Source organism: Mirounga leonina, unplaced genomic scaffold (genome assembly GCF_011800145.1).
Source record: "Mirounga leonina isolate KUSES-001 unplaced genomic scaffold, KU_Mleo_1.0 Mir_82, whole genome shotgun sequence".
NCBI lineage: Eukaryota > Metazoa > Chordata > Mammalia > Carnivora > Phocidae > Mirounga > Mirounga leonina.
Genome location: NW_023270825.1, coordinates 36,045,963 through 36,068,304, shown reverse-complemented (window position 1 = coordinate 36,068,304; position 22,342 = coordinate 36,045,963). Strand labels below are relative to the sequence as shown.

At 37.8% G+C, this 22,342-nt stretch overlaps 1 protein-coding gene across 2 annotated transcripts in view; it reads left to right on the top strand.

The window, feature by feature from the left end:
* LOC118002100 (methylsterol monooxygenase 1-like) overlaps window positions 1-22,342 on the top strand; it is a 72,390-nt gene that overhangs the window by 39,391 nt on the left and 10,657 nt on the right. Inside the window, exons 3-4 of one of the 2 annotated variants that reach the window (XM_034992385.1) lie at window positions 12,570-12,713; window positions 14,402-14,501. The exons of the other annotated variant lie outside the window; for it this stretch is intronic. Of the exons in view, the coding sequence (XP_034848276.1) occupies window positions 14,462-14,501 (40 nt within the window). The 5' untranslated portion in view covers window positions 12,570-12,713; window positions 14,402-14,461. The remainder of the gene's footprint in view (window positions 1-12,569; window positions 12,714-14,401; window positions 14,502-22,342) is intronic. 2 annotated transcript variants of the gene reach the window in all.

Below are 22,342 nucleotides of genomic sequence, written 5' to 3'. Positions count from 1 at the left end.
TGGCACCTGTGATCTACTCCAATCTGAACTGGTTTGCTGTTAGGTCTGGTGAAAACTGTCATCCTGGAGTCTCCATTTACTATCATCCTGGTGACTTCTTTCACCCCTTGCCTATTGTAGACCTGTTTCCTGTGCTGTAAGTCATTTTCATTTTTGCTTATACTTTTGTTTTAGAGGAGCACATTCTCTAGTAACTTCCTATGAGAAGAAGCAAAGAAGTTTTGTTTCACTTTGTTTTTTTAAGTCTTTGCATATGTGAAAATATCCTTAGTCCCCCAGTGTCCTTGATTTGTAAGGAGTAGGACCCTCACCAAAGATAGTAAGATTGACAGAGAAAGACATGTGTCATATGACCTCACTGATAGGAGGAATTCTTAATCTCAGGAAACAAACTGATGGTTGCTGGAGTGGGGGGGTGGGGTGGGAGGGATGGGCTGGCTGAGTGATAGACATTGGGGAGGGTATGTGCTATGGTGAGCGCTGTGAATTGTGCAAGACTGTTGAATCACAGATCTGTACCTCTGAAACAAATAATACAATATATGTTAAGAAAAAAAAAAAAAAGAAGAAGAAGAAGGTAGCAGGAGGGGAAGAATGAAGGGGGGGAATTTGGAGGGGGAGACGAACCATGAGAGGCGATGGACTCTGAAAAACAAACTGAGGGTTCTAGAGGGGAGGGGGTGGGAGGATGGGTTAGCCTGGTGGTGGGTATTAAAGAGGGCACATTCTGCATGGAGCACTGGGTGTTATGCACAAACAATGAATCATGGAACACTACATCAAAAACTAATGATGTAATGTATGGTGATTAACATAACAATAAAAAATTTTTAAAAAAGTAAGATTGAGCATGAATAAGTGAACATAGAGGTGAAAACCCTTTGAGAGAGTCAACGTCTGGAGGGTCAGAAATGGGTTCCAGAGGTCTGCCCAAGTACACTTATCTGAACTGAGGTGTTGAAACAAGAAGAAACTGAGGTGGCTTTACTTGGCAGTTTTGCATTTCTACCTGACTTCCACCCTCTATCTGCAGAATGAGAGATCAAGCAGAAGTTACAGAAAACAAGGATGCTGTATTTTTGTATATTTGAGTTTGTGATGTATTCCAAGTTGACCCCTCTGTACATTTCTGATTTCTTTCACCCTTTTCTCCCCCACAATGAGTGTCTTTTGCTTTTATCATCAGAAAAACCAGTATGGGTGTTTCTATTTCATGGTGAATTTTTGTGGAAAACTAAAGGAAATGTTGCAGAGGAAATGTTCCAAGGTATACAGTAAAGTTTCTAATCAACGGGTGATGGGAGAGAGCGGTATCAGAGGTGTTTTGATAAATGGAAGGTCAGTAGGGGGATCTTGCATTCTATTGAACATGATATAACACTTTGTAGAGGGGTCTGGCCTTGTGCAGAAAGAATTACCACAATGTTTCAAAGAGTAACACAGGGATATAATGACTTTATTTTGCCAGTCATTTTCCTCCACATGGAAACTTCATTCTCACTGTGCCCTCTTCAGACTCTCCTGTCTAGAGATAGGTTACAAAGCAGGAACTATTTCATAGCCATCCCTGATTCTGACGTCTCACGGTTGTAGCTCCTGAGAAGATATATACCTAACTTTGGTGAGCTTTGTTCTCCTTAACACTTCTTTTTTTTTTTTTCCTGGATCCTATAATTGCTAATAAAAAGCCTACTGATGAGAAGTCCATGTCAGTCTGATTTTTATTCTTTTTTCAGTAATCTGTTTCCATACTCCTGCCCTCCTTACCTCTCATTCTCAAGAGTTTTTAAAATTATCTCATTATCTTTGATTTCTACAGTTTAACTTCTGTGTGACTTAGTGTTGATCTGCATGTATTTATCCTAATTAAGATTCATTGGAATTTTCCATTCTTAGGATTCATGTCTAAGAAATTTCTGCACATCATCTTTCTGAATATTGCTTCTCTCCTATTCTCCACTTTCTCCTCCTGAAGTTTTTACTAGACACATATTGGAGCTTCTCATTCTATTTTTCATATTTCTCAAGTTCTCTTTTGTAGATTTTTTTCCTGTGTACCACCTTCTGGATTTTTTTTTTTTTTCATATCTCTTGTTTCTTCTCTATTCTTTTTCATAATGTATTTTGCCCCCTTAGACTTTTAACTATTTCCTTTGAAAAGATAATAACTAGACTTTCATTTTGCCTGGTCATCTTGGTTTCTGGCTGGTGATTCGTTCTCATAGATATTGTTTTCTTTCTAATTTTTGACTGTGAATTCATCCTCAGAGTTATTTATTGTGTGAATTTTATGTGTTCTGGATTATGAAGATATCCTTATCAGGTCATTTCTGATTTGGTTCTGCTAGGGCCCTATGGATTTTACTGGTTCTATGTAGATTTTTTAATTTGGGGATTTTTAATTTGTCACCTTGAAGACAACATGAATTTTTACCACAACCACTCCCTGCAGAGGCTCTGGGTTCCAATTTCTCTTGGTGGCTCCTTTTCTATGCATGGCCCACCCTGTTAGTGTGTGTCCATGTGTGTGTCTACACACACCAATGGGTGGAGTTTTTCTTCTCCCTGTTTTGAAGGCAGAGCAGTTTGTCCTGCTGCCAGCTTTATGCAGTGACATCATTTACAGTCCTCTCTGCATAGTCTTTGTCTGTGGTGGCAGTCTCAACTCCTGTTTCTTCAAGGGCTTTTAGACCCTAGCTTATATTCAGCTCTGATCTTTAAGGGCCATTTGCCTTCAGCTCATGATCACTATTCTAATTTGCAGCTTCTCTTCATTTATTGGCATATGGGAATTTCTGGGTGGAATTTGTAGAGAGAAGAGCCAGGAAAATTATCTTTAGCTGGTAAATAAGTGGGTTTGAAGATTTTAAAAAAATAACCAATCTTGTTTTATTGCACTTCCGGTGTATACTTGTTATACTATTTAAGGTTTAATTTCAGATAGCTAATGGTCTATTAATTTGTAAGATTTCTATAGGTTTGCATAGGTTTTGTTGTTGTTGTTGTTGTTAAACTTATTTGCTTACTGGTTTCACAGAACCAGGAGCAAACTTCCAGGTTGCAAGTGTGGGTACTCTGGTGAAACATGGCTTAGGGGAAAGGATAGGGCTGTAATATCATGCAGATGATTCACATGCTGGCTTTAGCTGTTACTGCTCTCTGACGTTGGATAATTTACTTCCTCTCTCAAGTCATCACTTTCTCTGTTAGCAAAACAGGTATAATAATATTCAGCTAATATAAGAGGATTGAAAGTGGTCATGACAGACAATAGTAATTGAGTATTTATGATGTACTAACCACTGTGCTGTAAGCTTTGCTGGATTATCTCTTTTAACGTTTTTGAAATTTTTAGTCCAGTGCCTGACAAATGTCCAATAAATGTAGCTATTAGTCTCATGTAAGTTACCTCCCCCAAGCCAGGCTCTGACCCACATATGACACCCTTCACCCTACATCACCCCTACCGTTACTCAACAAGCTTCCGCTTGAACACAGAGTAGTCAGGATTCTAGCTTTGGAGTCAGACTCCGTGGATTCAAATTTTCCACTTTCTAGCTGTCTGGCATTGGGCAAATAAATTGAGTTCCTTATCTGTGAAACAAGGATAATGATAGTTTCTTCTAGAGTAATTCTAAGGATAAAATAAGTTAATTCTTGTAAAGCACAGTAGTGCCTGGGACATTGTAAACCCTCAGGAGGTTATTGCCATTATTTTTGTTATTACTAGAAATTTGTTATCTCCTTGAATAGCGTATTTTATTTCTGGGGTGTTCTAATGTTAAAAACTCAATTTGAACTGAAATCTGCCTCTCTGCCATGTCTACCAATTGGTCTTATTTTTGCCATCTGGAGTAGTACAGTTAAAATCTGATTCTCCTTTCCTAAGATGGCACTTTATTTATTTATTTATTTATTTTTTAAGATTTTATTTATTTATTTGACACACACAGAGAGAGCACAAGTAGGCAGAGCAGCAAGCAGAGGGAGAGGGAGAAGCAGGCTCTCCGCTGAGCAGGGAGCCTGACACGGGGCTCGATCCCAGGACCCTGGGATCATGACCTGAGCCAAAGGCAGTCGCTTAACCAACTGAGCCACCCAGGCGCCCCTAAGATGGTACTTTAAACATCTTTTTTGTTGTTGTTCTCCAGAATAAACACCTACTTTCTTCAAGTATTTTCCACAGACATGGATTTGAGTCCTTTCACCATTCTACAGACCTTCTTTTTTTTTTTTTTTAAGATTTTATTTATTTATTCATGACAGAGAGAGAGAGAGAGGCAGAGGGAGAAGCAGGCTCCCAAGGAGCAGGGAGCCCGATGCGGGACTCGATCCCGGGACCCTGGGATCATGACCCGAGCCGAAGGCAGACGCCCAACCATCTGAGCCACCCAGGCGCCCATTCTACAGACCTTCTAAGAGCACAACTCAGTTTGAGAATCCTACAGTGGGAACACCACCATCCAGGCATTGTCTGAGGAGTTTGGGGTACTATCACACTTCCTTCTTAGGAATATTGCATATTTGGTTAAACTATTATAAATTTAGACTTTCTATTATATAAAGTCAAACTCATTCATAACTGGCACAATGTTCATGTGTGTTAAATTTTATTTTATTTTATTTTATTTTATTTTTTTATAGATTTTATTTATTTATTTGAGAGAGAGAATGAGAGAGAGAGAGCACATGAGAGGGGGGAGGGTCAGAGGGAAAAGCAGACTCCCTGCTGAGGAGGGAGCCCAATGCGGAACTCGATCCTGGGTCTCCAGGATCATGACCTGAGCCGAAGGCAGTCACTTAACCAACTGAGCCACCCAGGCGCCCCATGTGTGTTAAATTTTACTTCTCTTATTTTGCCTTATTATTTTAGCCTTCTTAATCTGTTTGGATCCCTAGACTGCCAACCAGTATATTAGCATTCCTTCTAGTTGCATGTCATTTTCAAGTTTGATGGGTAGACTGTCAATATCATTCATTCAGAGAGAGAATATCTTGGGGATGCCTGTCTGGCTCAGTCGGTAGATCCTGCAACACTTGATCTCAGGGTCATGAGTTCAAGCCCTACATTGGGCATGGAGCCTACTTAAACAAACAAACAAAAAACAGAGAGAGAATATCTTGGATATTTACCTTCAAGATATATCAGTTCAATTGGCACTTTTGGGTAGTGTTACTATCAGTTACTTACTATTTCCTGCCTGTTTAAATTTTATTCAAAATTACCCCTCAGGTGGGGGTTTTGAGGATCTTCAAATAGTTTCATATGAAATAAACCTATTAAAACAAAAGTAAATTTATGCCTTATTAATTGAAAATTAAGCACATTATTAATTAAAATTATTAGTATTTTTTGAGAGTGACTGTTCTGGTGACAAGAAAGCTAATGAGCATTGAAAAGGGAAAAAAATAATCTACTCTAGAAGCTAGGGTAAGGGTTAGTAACAATACACTGATAGCCACAAATTTCATTTGAACTCTTAGTTTAAAACTCTGACTTCTCCACTTTTTACTCAAACTATAAAAAAGGAAAGCATGCTTACCTTGGCTTTTTCTTTTTCTTCATATATAATATGAAGGAGCTAATCAACCAGTAAATGAGATTAAGGCAGGAAGAAGGAAGGAGACAGAGATACCATGTTATCTAATTATATGCAAACTCAGTAGATGACTTCTGAATAATTGAACATTGCCTTGCATAACTTTACACACAGTGAGTCCCCAGCAGTTGGAGTTTATCACTTTGGAGCTTTACAAGCTAAAGATAGAATGTATATAGGCTAAAGGGTCTGACTCCTGACCCCATGTAAGGATTCACAGAAGTACATTGGGAAATCAAGAAAAACACACTGGAAGGATCCTGAGAGAGCTCTGATTTGTCCAATGGTTCCTCTCTGAAATTGACCCCCTAATTTCTGTTAGAGTGCTCTAACTGAAATGCACATGTGACCAGGTCTCTGTATACTTTAAGATAAATTGTGCCCCACCAATCCCCTTTCCCATTGATTTAGTATGGTATACAAGGCCTTCCATGATCTGGCCCTTGTTACTTCACCTCTCATTTCCCTATTGCATTCTATGCTACTAAACAGGCTCTTTCTTGATTCATGCCTTTGTGCATGTGTATCCCTTTCCTGGAAGACAGCATTTCTTTTCATGTTTTTACTTTCTATCTCCTTAAAATATTTGGGACCTTTGAGATTATCAATCTCAATCTGTCCCATCATTATAAGAGGAGGGAGAAAATGGAAGTATATCAGAGCAAGTTTGCTATATATATATATATTTTTTTTTTTTTTAAGATTTTTATTTATTTATTTGACAGAGAGAGAGACAGCGAGAGAGGGAACACAAGCAGGGGGAGTTGGAGAGGGAGAAGCAGGCTCCCCGCAGAGCAAGGAGCCTGATGTGGGACTCGATCCCAGGACCCTGGGATCATGACCTGAGCTGAAGGCAGTCGCTTAACCGACTGAGCCACCCAGGCACCCGCAAGTTTGCTATATTTACCAGAATTGGTCAGTATAAACCTGAAGTAAATTATGATAAAGGTACATACCATAATTCCTAGAGGAACCAGTAAGAAGACAGCTCAAAAAATAGCTTAAAAGTGAACAAAGGAATTAAAATGGTATACCAAGGAATGTTTGTTTAATGCATATAAAACAATAAAGTTGGAACAGAGGAACAACAATGACATGAGACATAAAGAGAACATATTAAAAGTTAGTTAATTAAAAAAAGAAAACAAATAGAAAAATGGTAGGCATAAATCTAACCACAAAAGTAATTATATTAAATCTAAATGGATTAAGCACTCCAATTAAAAGGCAGAGATATAAGTAAATAGGATCCAACTATATGCTGTCTATAAGAGACACGCTTTCATAGATACAAATAGATACAAATAGGTTGAAAGTAAAATGATGCAAAAAGTAACTGTAAGAGGGCGCCTGGGTGGCTCAGTCGTTAAGCGTCTGCCTTCGGCTCAGGTCATGATCCCAGGGTCCTGGGATCAAGCCCCACATCGGGCTCCCTGCTCGGCGGGAAGCCTGCTTCTCCCTCTCCCACTCCCCCTGCTTGTGTTCCTTCTCTCACTGTGTCTCTCTCTGTCAAATAAATAAATAAATAAAATCTTTAAAAAAAAAAAAGTAACTGTAAGAGAGATAGAATAGTTATAATATCAGATGAAATAGACTTTAAGACCAAACAAATTGTTACTATGGAGAAAAGGGACATTATAATGATAACATGATCAGTCCATCAGGAAGATAAACAATTAAAAACATATATACATCTAAGAATAGACCTTCAAATATATGAAGCAAAACCTGAGAGAATTGAGGGGAGAAATATAATTCAACAATAATAACTGGAGATTCTAATGTACTACTCTCAAAAACTAAAATAATAACTAGACAGAAAATCAGAAGTTATAGAAGTCTTAAACACTGTTAACCAAATTGACCTATGTGAAACCTAAAGATTTCCACCAAACTAAAGTAAAATATACAGTCTTTTTAAGCATATGGGGAGTATTCTTTAAGCTACCATATACAAGGCTATAAAATAAGTCTCAGTATATTTGTAAGGATTGAAATCATACAAAGTATGTTCTCTGAGCCCAACAAAATTAAATTAGAAATCAATAATGGAAGGACATTTGGAAAATCCAACAATATTTGAAAATTAAATGTTTCTAAATAACCCGTAGGTAAAAAAAAAAAATCACTAGAGACATTAGAATGTATTTCGAACTGAATTAAAAGGCAAACAACACATCACAATTTATGAGATGCACCTAAAGCTCAGGAAAATTTATACACCTCTATGTCTCTATTAGAAAATAAGAACAATCTCAAAATCAATAACCCAAATTTCTTCCTTAAAAAATCTAGAAATACAAGAGTAAATCAAGCTAAAAAAAAAAAAAAAAGAGTAAATCAAACTCAAACCAAGCAGAAGGAAGGAAATAATAAAGATTAGAGAAGAAATAAATGAGAAAGAAAACAAACAACAACAATAAAGAGACAGTCAATAAAACTAAAATTTGATTCTTTTAAATCTTTTTTTTTTTTTAAAGATTTTATTTATTTATTCGAGACAGAGAGAATGAGAGACAGAGAGCATGAGAGGGAGGAGGGTCAGAGGGAGAAGCAGACTCCCTGCCGAGCAGGGAGCCCGATGCGGGACTCGATCCCGGGACTCGAGGATCATGACCTGAGCCGAAGGCAGTCGCTTAACCAACTGAGCCACCCAGGTGCCCTAAAATTTGATTCTTTTAGAAAATCAACAAAATTGACAAACTTTTAGCTAGACTGACCAAGAAAAAATAGAGATGATACAGATTACTAAAACCAGTAGAGAAAGATGGAACATAACCACTCACACTACAGGGATAAAAGGATCATACACAAATATGATGGAAAGCATTATGGTAACAAATTAGATAACCTAGGTGAAATGTACAAATTCCTAGAAAGACACAACTACCAAAACTGACTCAAGAAGAGACAGAAAGGGGTGCCTGGGTGGCTCAGCTGGTTAAGCGTCTGCCTTCAGCTCAGGTCGTAATCTCAGGGTCCTGAATCCAGCTCCCTGCTCAGCAGGGAGTCTGCTTCTCCCTCTCTATCTGTCCCTCCCCCCTGCTCGTGCACATGCCCCCTCTCTCTCAAATAAATAGTAAAAAATAAAATATTTATTTATTTATTTTTAATAAAAAAATTTTTTTAAAAGAAGAGACAGAAAATCTGAATAGATCTGTAACAGGTAAAGAGATTGAATTAGTAAAAACAAAAAACAAAAAATAGAAACAAAAACAAAAAAACCACAACCTCCCACAAAGAAAAACCTGTCCAAATGCTTTCACTGGGAAATTCTATTAAACATGTTTTTTTAAGTTGTTTTTTTTTTTAAGTAGTCTCTACCTGATGTGGGACTCGAACTCACGACCCTGAGATCAAGAGTCACAGGCTCTTCTGACTGAGCTAGCTAGGTGCCCCTCTATCAAACATTTAAAGAAGAATTAATACCAATCCTTCACAAACTCTTCTAAAAAATGGAAGGGGGTGGGGGGGTGGATATTTCCCTTTCATTCTGAGTCTGGCATAACCTTGATACCAGAGTCAGATAAAGACATAACAAGTACAGTACAGACCAATATCTGTCATGAAGGTAGACAAAAAAATTCACAACCAAATATTAGCAAACCAAATCTAGCACCATGGCCAACTGAGTTTATCCCAGGAATGTAAGGTTGGTTTAACATCCAAAAACCAATCAATGTAACACATCATACTAATAGAATAAAGGGGGAAATTGTGATTATTTCAGTAAACATAGCAAAGGCATTTGGCAAAATCCAGAATCCACTATGAATTTTTAAAAACCAACAAAAACATACTCTCAACTAACTAAAAAAAAGAGAATGATCTGATAACAAGAGTCTACAAAAAACCTACACCTAACATACCTAATGGTGAAAGGTTGATTATGTTCCCCAGTAAGATAGGGAATAAGACAAGGATATCTTTTCTCACCACTTCTGTTCAAGATTTAACTGGAGATTCTAGTCACTGCAATCAGGCAACAACAACAAAAAATAAATAAATAAATGTCAGTCGGATTGGAAGTGAAGAAATAAACTGTCTTTATTTGTAAATGATATAACCTTATACATAGAAAACCTTAACAAATCCACAAAAAGCATTATTAGAACTAATAATGAATCTATTATGGTTATAGGATATAAGATCAATATACAAAAATCAAATGTATTTCTACATATTAACAATGAACATCTAAAAGTGAATGATGCCATATACTAGGACTTCAAAAAGAATAAAAATATTTAGGAAAAATTAACAAAAGAAATGCAAGTCTTGTACACTAAAAACTACAGAATGTTTCAGAGAAAAATTAAAGATCTAAATAAATGGAGAAATATCCCATATTGACTCTAGCAATCACTAAAAAGAGGCCAAACAACTCAATTAAAAAATGAATAGAAGAGTAGATATTTCACTAAAGGATTTATACAAATGACTAATACACTCACGAAAAGGTGTTCAACATCATGAACCATTAGGGAAATGTAAATTAAAACCACAACGAGATACTACTACATGCTAACTAGAATGGCTATGAAAAAGACAGCCCGTACCAAGTGTTAGTGAGGTTGTGGAGAAAGGGGAATCCACACATTGCTGGTGGAATGTAAAATGGTGCAGCCCCTTTGGAAGACAGTTTGGCAGTTACTTAAAAAATTAAACAGATTTACCGTATGATCCAATAATTCTACTCCTAGTGATTGCCAAAGAGAACAGAAGGCATCTGTCCACACAAAGACTAGCATGTGAATGTTCATAGTGGCGTCGTCATTCAGAATAGCCAACAAGTGGAAACAAATCAAACGTTGATCAGCAGGTGAATGGGTAAATACAATGTTCATATCCATACAATGGAATCCTATTCAGCAGTTAAAAGGAACTAGCTACTAATATATACGACAGAGAGACTATATATTGTATGATTCCATTTACATGAAATGGTTAGAAAAGGCAACTTTATAGAGACAATAAGCAGATCTGTGATTGTTTAGGGCTGGGGATGGCAGTGGGGATTCACTATAAATGGACACAAGGGAACTTTTTAGGGTGATGGAAATATCCTAGAACTGAATTGTGTTTGTTGCACTGGTCAGTACATTTACTGAAAATCATTAAATTGTACTGTTAAAATAGGTGAATTTTATGTTATGTGAATTACACCTCAATAAAGTGTTTAAAAATAAAGAAATTCAATAACTTGTCACTTTTTAACATATTAATAGAAACCATTCCAACGATAAGGATGATACTGAGCCTTTGTTCGGTGCCAGTCACTGCTCTAAGCACTCTACTCAATCCTCACAACAGCCTCTTATTTCGTAGACAGAAATTGATACTATAATCCCATTTGCAAATGAGGAAACTGATGCCCAGAGGAGTTAAGTATCTTGTTCAAGTTTGTGCAGCAGATAAATAGGTGAGCCAGGGTTCATATCTAAGCAATTGGTCTAGTAAACATGCTCTCACCTCTCTGCTAATATAAATCAAATTTTATGATATTTTTAAAGATCTAATGAAGCAGCATCATTGCAAATTTCTCCTCTTGAAGTTGTAAAAATATACAGTATACCAAATTTGATAGTACAAAGCAGGGGAGGAAATGTGTTATTTTTCCGTTTTAGGATAATAGTAAAAGTGCTTCATCAGTGACCTAGACACTAATGAAGAATGGCTTCCATTTTCTTTTCCTTCCACTTTTATGGCAGGAGGCAATATATATCCTGAAGAGATAATGGACTTTAGAATTGAAATCACTGAGATTTGCTCTCTGAATCTGCTACTTAAGTTATGTAACTTGTTTGGAGCCTCATTTTTCTTATCTATAAAGATAGATTTAATAATGCCTACACCAGGATTGTGTGTAGGAGACACGATATGAGTTAATGTATATAAAATCTTAGCATCATGCCTTGCTTCTGTAGACACTGAACAAGTGGGAGCTTTCTTTAGTCATCAGGCTCGGGTCTCCTCTTATACATTAGAACCAATCATGTCTTCTAGCCCAGGGCAGGGCAGTTCTCTTAAGACTTCTTAGCCAGATTAAACCTGAAATTTAGAGTTTATCCATGGCTTTATTTAGTTGGCTACTTGGTTATATGTGATCTAGCTTAGTATATTAAAATATAGGATGGGGCGCCTGGGTGGCTCAGTTGGTTAAGCGACTGCCTTCGGCTCAGGTCATGATCCTGGAGTCCCTGGATCGAGTCCCGCATCGGGCTCCCTGCTCGGCAGGGCGTCTGCTTCTCCCTCTGACCCTCCCCCCTCTCATGTGCTCTCTCTCATTCTCTCTCTCTCAAATAAATAAATAAAATCTTAAAAAAAAAAAAGCTGTAAAAAAATATATATATAGGATGAAGAAGCTCCTCTTCTGCAGGCACACATCTTACCTAGAAATCTGACTTTAATAATCTTCTCCCATGCTGGACGCTAACCAGACTCCAACCCTGGTCTCTAAGAGAGATTATTTCTCTGTTATCTCCTAGTACCTTTAAGGGGTAGATCAGAGCCTCCCTTAAGTGTGGCTATCATCAGAACACCTCCTCAGAGTTCTGATGGAGGGAAGAAAGGTGGCTAGGAACAGATCTTGTTCTCATGCTAAGTTTTGTGGATGCCTAGGATTACCTAATATCTATGGGGCCCAAGGCCCTACTCACACAAATCACGGAGAGCCATTTTAGAGTAAGTGTGGGAAACTTCCTCTATCAGTCGCCACTGACATGTATTTATACATATTAAGAAAACATGTACTGAGGGACAGATTTTTGGAAGCATATTTTTTCTTTATGACAGAAATAGAAAATGTTTATCTACTTGGTAAATTATTGAAGCATTTTGTCCACTAGATGTCGGTATTGCGCTTGAAAAATAAACATGGTCTTGTGCTTTTATAACATAACATGTTATAAAATGAAAGTTAAATTTTTTAACGTTGGAATGGCATTTTTCTTTCTTTTTCTCTAACAGAAGAAGATCCCACCAGATGACCCAGACTGATCTTATTTCAAGATAATTTCCTTTAAAGAGAAATCAGGAAGGAATTTGTTATACACAATTTAGATCTGGAAGCATCCAAAGCCTGCTGAGGAATGACAGTTTCCAGTATAGAAAGTAACTTTAACATTTTCTGTTAGTTTGTTCATTCTGGGGGAAGAGTTCTTTCAACTTGTCCTTTAACTCTTCATGACCTGTGTCCTGTTTCCAACCAGGACCAACTTTCTTCTGAGGTTGGGAATTGGAACACCTTTCCAATATTCTTTCCTGCTTCCACATCCCAGCCCCTTCTGTGAGCCAAGTCCTCAAAACACATAGTATAATCCTGTTTCAATTGTAAAATTATAACCTAAGCATTTCTTTATTCATGGAATTAAAAGATAAGTCAGAATTTTTCTTTGTTTTCCTTTCCCCATTGTATTTACAAATGAAATGGAACCTACCAGCATATTGTTTTTTGAGCCCTCGAATATTTCTCTATCCCTGCAGTTATATTGAAATAGAACAGATGGAAGCACAGTAGGATCTGTCACATATGCTACACAGAGAGTCAAAAGGCTATCAGTGCTTTCCAAAACAAGCAAGAGAAAGAAAGAAAGGGGGGCAGAGGGTGCAGAGAACAGTGGCTATTCTTGATATATGTTAACTGGTACCACGTGGCTCATTAAACTGTTTTGAGAAGGAAGTTAAGCCCTGGAAAAGCCACTCTCTCCATAAATGCTACTTTTTTCTTTTTCTTTTTTAAGTAGGCTCCATACCCAGCATGGAGCCCAACGCAGGGCTTGAACTCATGGCCCTGAGATCAAGACTTGAACTGAGATCGAGACCTAAGCTGAGATCAAGAGTTGGATGCTTAGCCAACTGAGCCACTCAGGGGATCCAAGTGCTAAATTTTCTAAGCACTATTTTATTTTGTTTTATTTTATTTTTTTAGATTTTATTTATTTATTTGAGAGAGAGAATGAGAGACAGAGAGCATGAGAGGGAGGAGGGTGAGAGGGAGAAGCAGACTCCCCGCTGAGCAGGGAGCCTGATGTGGGACTCGATCCCAGGACTCCAGGATCATGACCTGAGCTGAAGGCAGTCGCTTAACCAACTGAGCCACCCAGGCGCCCTCTAAGCACTATTTTAGTTGTATCTCACAAATTTTGTTATATTTTTATTATATTTAATTCAGAATACTAAAAAAGTTTCCACTGTGTTTTCTTCTTTCATCTGTGAAGTTTTTGGACATACTGTCCTCAATTTCCAAAAATTTGGGGATTTAAAACTTACCGTTCTGGGGCGCCTGGCTGACTCAGTCAGTAGAGCATGCAACTCTTGATCTCAGGGTCATAAATTCAAGCCCCACATTGGGCGTAAAGTTTACTTAAAATTTTTTTTTAAGATTTTATTTATTTATTTGAGAGGGAGAGCACAGAGGGAGAGGGAGAGGGAGAAGCAGACTCCCCACTGAGCAGAGAGCCCAACGTGGGGCTCAGTCCCAGGACCCTGAGATCATGACCTAAGCCAAAGGCAGATGTTTAACTGACTTAGCCAGCCAGGTGCTCCCCACTCCCCTAATTATTATTTTTTTTAAGATTTTATTCATTCACTTGACAGAGAGAGAGATAGTGAGAGAGGGAACACAAGCAGGGGGAGTGGGAGAGGGAGAAGCAGGCTTCCTGCTGAGCAGGGAGCCCGATGTGGGGCTCAATCCCAGGACCCTGGGATCATGACCTGAGCCGAAGGCAGACACTTAATGACTGAGCCACCCAGGTGCCCCTATTTTTTTTTTTAATTATCTTTCTGTTCTTGATTTTCAGTTTAATTTCATTGTGGTTAGAGAAAATATTCGGGATGATGAAATCAATCCTTTATAATTTATGAAGACTTGCTTTATGGCCCTGCATATAGTCTATTATGGTAAGTGTTCTATGTATCCTTGAGAAAAATATATATTCTGCAGTAGTCAGAGGATGGTGTCTACACAGGCTGAATAGCTCAAGCTGATAAATTATGTTGTACATATCTTCTATACACTAATTTTTTGTCTGCTTGTTTTATTTGTTACTGAGAGATAGGGGTTGAAATCTCTATCTTTGTGGACTTATCTATATCTCTTTATAGTTCTGTCAATTTTTGCTTTGTATATTTTTTTGAAGCTATGTTAGATAATGTGCCTAAAGAGGCATCTAGCTGTTCAGTTGGAAGAGCATGCTACTCTTAATCTCAGGGTCATGAGTTTTTGTCCACGTGGGGTGTAGAGATTACTTCCATTAAAAAGAAAACTTAAAAAACATAATAATGTGGGGTGCCTGCGTGGCTCAGTACTAAAATAAAAAAAGGTTACAAGCCCCGATGTTTATAGCAGCGATGTCCACAATAGCCAAACTGTGGAAAGAGCCAAGATGTCCATCGACAGATGAATGGATAAAGAAGATGTGGTATATATATACAATGGAGTATTATGTAGCCATCAAAAGGAATGAGATCTTGCCATTTGCAATGACGTGGATGGAACGGGAGGGTATTATGCTGAGTGAAATAAGTCAAACAGAGAAAAACATGTATCATATGATCTCACTGATACGAGGAATTCTTAATCGCAGGAAACAAACTGAGGGTTGCTAGAATGGGGGGTGGGGTGGGAGGGATGGGGTGACTGGGTGATAGACACTGGGGAGGGTATGTGCTCTGGTAAGCGCTGTGAATTGTGCAAGACTGTTGAATCTCAGATCTGTACCTCTGAAACAAATAATGCAATATATGTTAAGGAAAAAAAAAGAAGAAGAAGAAGAAGAAGGTAGCAGGAGGGGAAGAATGAAGCGGGGGAAATCGGAGGGGTAGACGAACCATGAGAGATGATGGACTCTGAAAAACAAACTGAGGGTTCTAGAGGGGATGGGGGTGGGAGGATGGGTTAGCCTGGTGGTGGGTATTGAGGAGGGCACATTCTGCATGGAGCACTGGGTGTTATGCACAAACAATGAATCATGGAACACTACATCTAAAACTAATGATGTAATGTAGGGGATTAACATAAGAATAAAAAAAAAGGTTACAAGCCAATTATTTAAGTCTCCATATCAATGACCTATTTTAAAAAATAGCAAATTAAACTGAAAAAGGTAGAAGGAAAGAAATAACTTAAGAGCAGAAATTAATGAATTGGAAGATAGGAGTGCACTTGAAAAAAAATTAAAGCCAGGGGGCGCCTGGGTGGCTCAGTTGGTTAAGCGGCTCAGGTCATGATCCTGGAGTCCCTGTATCAAGTCCCGCATCGAGCTCCCTGCTCGGCAGGGAGTCTGCTTCTCCCTCTGACCCTCCCCCTCTCTCATGTGCTCTCTCTCATTCTCTCTCAAATAAATAAATAAAATCTTAAAAAAAAAAATTAAAGCCAAAAGTTGGTTCTTTGGAAAAATTAATAAAACTGATAAATCCCAGTAAAGCCAGTAACAAAAAGAAAAGCAAAAATTATCAATGACTGAAATAAAATTGGATATTTCTATAAATCTTATAGATATTGAAAGGACAATAAAATATGAATAACTGCATGTCAATAAAAGGTGACAGTTTAGATCAAAAGCACAAACTATTTGGTTAAAAACCTACTAAAACTGACACATAAACAAATTAAAAAGATGGATAGTCTTGGACGCCTGAGTGGCACAGTTGGTTGAACGTGGGACTCTTGGTTTCAGCTCAGGTCATGATCTAAGGGTCGTGAGATTGAGCCCCAGGTCGGGCTCCATGCTGAGCTCAGAGTCTGCTTGGGATTCTCTCTCCCTCTCCCTCTGCCCTTCCCACTTGTGCTCTCTCTTTCTCTCTCTAAAACAAATAAATAAATCTTAAAAAAAAAAAAGATGGATAGTGTTAGATACATAACAAAAACTAAAAATTCAAATTGTAACACCTTCCCACCATGTGTGGACAGAGACAAGAAATATGAACAAGTCAAAGTAAGAGAGGTCTGACAACAGGCATGAGATTTAGGTCTTTAGGACTTTGGACTTACCCTTACTTGTAAGAACAGAGCAGAATAACTCAAGTCCTGGGAGAATAGAGCAAAGACATGTTAGTAGCTAAGATGTCACTTGAACTATTAGCGTTTCTTAAATTCCTCATAACAAAGGACAAAAGTGGCTCCTGGTCCTGGTGTGGGGCTAAGTTTTCCAGTGGGAGTGAATTAGCTCCAGCCATGTGATGAAGTTAAAACAAAGTGGGAAGAATCCACACTTGATGGTGTGCTTAGGTAGTGTTCAGGTCTACAAACAGATTTTTCTGTTTCTTATTTAATAATCTCAGCAAGCATGCACTGAAGTCTAAGAACTTTATGCATCTCAATGAACGTACCCTCGAATGTGTCCCTCACACAGGCAGGATCCTTGTGAAAGGTTCTTTTACCCCATATAAACTCTTGCTTTTGAGCAGCAATCTTGTTTCTACACCATAAGCCATTTTGCTTAGGTGGTCTGACTACTTCTGGTGATCATTTCTTTCCCATCCTGTTCTTTGTGCCCCTGGATTGACAGTTCCTGACTACCTTTGTTTCCTTGGCGAAAACTTAGACTTTGGTTCCTCATTGTTCCCATGTCCATAAGATATAGGTCATCATCCCGACCCTTCTCTTTCCATCTTCATCTTCTCACAAGACCCTAACCCAGGCCAAATCTCCAGGCCTATTTTTGGCCCAAGAAGGGATTTTGAACATTTTGATTCTGCTTCACTCTGCCTTTTTTTTTTTAAAGAATTATTTATTTATTTTTGGGGGGGAGGAGTGGCAGAGGGAGAGAATCTTCCAAGCTGACTCCCCACTGAGCAAGGAGCCCCATGTGGGGCTCGATCTCACGACCCTGAGATCATGACCTGAGCCAAAACCAAGAGTGGGACACTTAACCAACTAAGCCACCCAGGCACCCCATGCTTCGCTCTGCCTTTTAAAAAGAGTTTCTGGAGTGCCTGGGTGGTTCAGTTGGTTAAGTGTCTGCCTTCGGCTTAGGTCATGATCTCAGGGTCCTGGGATCAAGTCTCACATCCGGCTCCCAGCTCAGTGGGGAGTCTGCTTCTCCCTCTGCCCCTCGCCTCTGCTCATGCTCGCTCAAATAAATAAATAAATAAATAATCTTTAAGAAAAGAAAAGAGTTTCTGTGTCTTGCTAGGTTCTCTCTATTGTTCTTTCAAATCCTGCTCTATAATGGAGAAATTATTTTCTAGTGTTTGTTTTTCTCCTAAAACTCTTGAATAGCAGATTATGTAATAAATAGAGCACTAGTAGCCTGGGTTCTCTTTCTGTCTCTCTTTCTTTCATAGGCATGTGTATGACCCCAGCTCCTTGGATCTTGGTTTTATGATCTGTTACTTAGAAAGAATAATTTCTAATGCACCAGCTGTTAAGTTTCACATTGTGTGTTTTCTGCTCCCTGAAGGCAGCTGTCTGGCTGAGGTGCTTTTCGGGTAACTACAGAAAGTAGTTGAGCAGAGAGGCTAAGAACATGGAGCGCCGCACCGCCTAGTACAGTAGCCACTATGCAAACGGGGATACTGAGCACTTAGAATGAAGCATGACTGAGTGCTTAAACTGAAGTACAATTGAAGTACAAATTGAGATATCTTCTAAATTACAATCAGTGTAGTAAACCAATGCAATTAACCATATTAACAGACCAAAAAGGAAAAACCGTATGATAACCTCTCAATATATGTAAAAAATTTTAATAAAATCCAACATCCATTTCAGATTAAAAATAAGCTCTTAGCAAATTAGGTATAAAAGTTTTCTCAACCCGATAAAGAGCAGCTGCATAAAACATACAGCAATATACTTACTGGTATAAGAATGAATGTTTTTTCCTTAAGTTCCAAAACAAGGTAAGGATAGCTACTCTCACCAATCTTTTCAATCTTGTACTGAAAGTTCTAGCCAGTGCCTTAAGGCAAGAAAAGAAAAAAAAGAACATTCAATTTGTAAAAGAAATGATGAAAACTGTCTTTAGACTCAGACAACATTATTATCCAAATAGAAAATCCTTTGGGGGGCTCCTGGGTGGCTCAGTTGTTTGAGTGTTGACTCTTGGTTTCAGCTCAGGTCATGATCTCAGGGTCCTGGGATTGGCCGTGTCAGGCTCCCCACTCAGTATGGAGTCTGCTTGAGGATCTCTCTCCCTTTCCCTCTGCCCCTCTCTCTAAAATAAATAAATACATCTTTAAAAATAATAATAAAATCCTTTGGGATTAAAAAAAAAGCCAGAACTAAAAAGTAGGTTTAGCAAGGCACCAGGTTGCAAGATCATTATATGGAAATCAATTGTACCAAGACTGATGTCAAGGAGCTTACTGCCTATGTCTTCTTCTAGGAGTTTATGTTTTTAAGTCTTAAAATTCAAGAATTTAATCCATTTTGAGTTAATTTTGTGTATGGTGTAAGATAGTGGTCCAGTTTCATTCTTATGCCTATGATGGTCTACTTTTCCCAATACCATTTGTTGAAGAGACTTTCCTTTCCCCATTGTATATTCTTGGCTCTCTTGTCATAAATTAATGAACCATGTATATGTGGGTTTATTTCTGGGCTCTTGACTCTGTTCCATTGATCTATATGTCTGTTTTCATGCCAATACCATACTGTTTTGATTACTGTAGCTTTGTAATACAGTTTGGAATTAGGAAGTGTAATGCTTCCAGCTTTGTTCTTCTTTCTCAAGATTGCTTTGGCTATTCAGAATATTTTGCAGTTCCACGTGAATTTTAAGATTGTTTTATTTCTGTGAAAAATGCCATTGGGATTTTGATAAAGATTACATTGAATCTGTAGATTGCTTTGGGTAGTATGGAGTTTTGTTTTGTTTTGTTTTAGTATGGACATTTTTAACAATATCAGTTTTTCTAATCAATGTGCATGGAATATCTTTTCATTTATTTGTGTCTTCTTGAATTTCTCTCATCAATGTCTTACAGTTTTCAGTGTACACATCTTTCACCTTTTCACCTCCTTGGTTAAATTTATTCCTAGGTATTTTATTCTTTTTGATGCAATTATAAATGGGATTATTTTCTTAATTTCTCTGATAAATCTCCTTGTCTTTTAATCTGGCTTCCACAATTTAAAACTTGGCATATAACCAAAATACAATTAAATGAAAGGTCAACAATAAAATATAGCCCCACCCCCAACACCCTGTATAAATATGGAAATCTCAAAATGCACTTATGTAGAAGCATTTCCAGAATGGCAGAATAAGAATCTATGAAAATCTGCTCATCCATAAAAACAAGAGAACACTGATAAAAATTGTCAAAATCAACTTATTCAGAACTCTGGAAATTAACAAAAGGTTGGCAATATTCCAGAATCATTTATTCAAGAAAAGCAGTTGAATATCAGTAAGAACCGCAAGCTTTGTGGCTTTTAGCTTACTCTATTCCCATCCCCCTCACCCCATTTCCCATGTAGACTTAAAAATCAGCAGACTCACAACTATGATAGTTGTAAAAACCAGAAGCCTAGCAGTCACTGGTGGGAAAGGGCAGAATGGATCTGAAACTCCCCACTTGTTCCATCCCCAGAGAATTGTCAATATATGACCTATCTTAAGCTCCTTGTAAAATTTCATTCCCAAGGGTCGACTTTATTTGACCTGACTCAGAGCTCACTTTGTGTCAATAGCCTTATCCTTAGGACATTTGTCAGAAAGAAGTAGTGGCAATTGTTTAACAGTGAAGATGCATGAGGCAGTGATACGAGTTGGAGCTAATAAGAGGCTGACTAAAAAATATTAAAAGGAAAAAATGTGGCATGAGATGTCCATGTGGGGCTTTGCAAAGCTCCAAAATATTCCTGGGAACCTAGAAAGACATGTGCTTGTGCAGTGCTCTTCCTATGCTCAGCAGAGACCTGAGAAGACCCTAGCTCCTCACCTCTGACTGACCTTGGGGCTCTGCACAAGCAAGAAGTGAAGGTGAAAGCACAATTGTAAATTGTCTGCTGGAGCATTCAAAACATACTCCAATACAACACAGAGCAGTGCTTAAAAGGAAAATGTGTTATTGTAAACACCTATATTAAAAAGGAAAAAAGATGGGGGCGCCTGGGTGGCTCAGTGAGTTAAGCATCTAACTCTTGGTCTCAGCTCAGGTCTTGATCTCAGGGTTATGAGTTCAGGCCCTGCATTGGGCTCCACACTGGGCATAGAGCCTACTTAAAAAAAAGGAAAGAAAGAAAGAAAGAGGAAGGAAGGAGGGAAGGAAGGAAGGAAGGAAGGAAGGAAGGAAGAAGAAAAGAAAGAAAGAAAGAAAGAAAGAAAGAAAGAAAGAAAGAAAGAAAGAAAGAAAGAAAGAAAAAGAAAAAAGGAGGATGTTAAATCAATAAGCTATCTTTCCACTATAGGAAAGTTTAGCAAACTAAATTTAAAGCAAACATAATAAAGGAAACAAAAAAATTAGAGTGGAAATAAATGAAAAAGAGAATAAAAAATATATATAATCCAATGAAACCAAAAATTGGTTTCTTGAAAAGATGAACAAAATTGACAAACTCCTAGGTAGCTTGACAAAGCAAAAAACAAGTCTCAAATTACTAAAATCAGGAATGAAAGAGGGGACTAGTGACCCTACAGATTAAAGGATTATAAGGGAATAGTATGCCAACAAATTGGATAATTTACATGAAATAGACAAGTTCCTAGTAGGACAAAACTAATAAAAGAAGAAGAAAATTTAAATAGACATACCTATTGGAGAGATCATATTAATAATAAAAAAATCTTCCCATAAAAAGAAGTCCAGGCCCAGATGGCTTCAATGCTGAATTCTACCAAACCTTTAAAGAAGAATTACCACCTATCTTTCTTTTTTTTTTAAAGATTTTATTTATTTATTTGACAGAGAGACACAGTGAGAGAGGGAACACAAGCAGAGGGAGTGGGAGAGGGAGAAGCAGGCTTCCCACGGAGCAGGGAGCCCGATGCGGGGCTTGATCCCAGGACCCTGGGATCATGACCTGAGCTGAAGGCAGACGCTTAATGACTGAGGTGCCCCTACCACCTATCTTTCACAAAGTCTTCCAAAAAATAGAAGAGGAGGGAACACTTCCTAATTCATGTTATGAGGCTAGTATTACTCTGATATCAAGACCAGACAAAGATATCACAAGGAAAGAAAACTACAGGCCAACATCTCTTATTAATATAGATGTAAAAATTCTCAAGAAAATACTAACAAGTCAAACCCAGCAACATGGTAAAGGATTATTTATACACCATGCCCAAATGGGATTTATCCCAGGAAGGCAAGGTTGGTCTAGCATAGAAAAGTCACCAATGTAATAAAACATTAACACAACAAAAGATAAAAACGACATGATCATCTCAATAGATATAAAAGATAAGCTCTCAGAAAATTAAGAAAAGAAAGAAACGTTTTTAACCTGACGACATTCGACGAAGAAAAGTATAACTAACAATACACTTAATGGTGAAAAACTAAATGCTTTCCCTCTAAGATCAGGAACAAGACATGGATGTCTATTCTCATTACATCTATCCAACATTGCACTAGAGTTTTTATCCAGTGCAATAAGAGCAAAAAAAAAAAAAAAAAGCATTAAGATTGGACAGGAAGAAGTTAAAATGTCTTTAATGTAGATGACATGATCTTTTATGTAGAAGATCTTATTGTATCTACCAAAAAATACTGAAAGTAATAAATGTGTTTAGCAAGGTTGTAGGATATGCAATCAATATACAAAAATCAATTGTATTTCTATATGC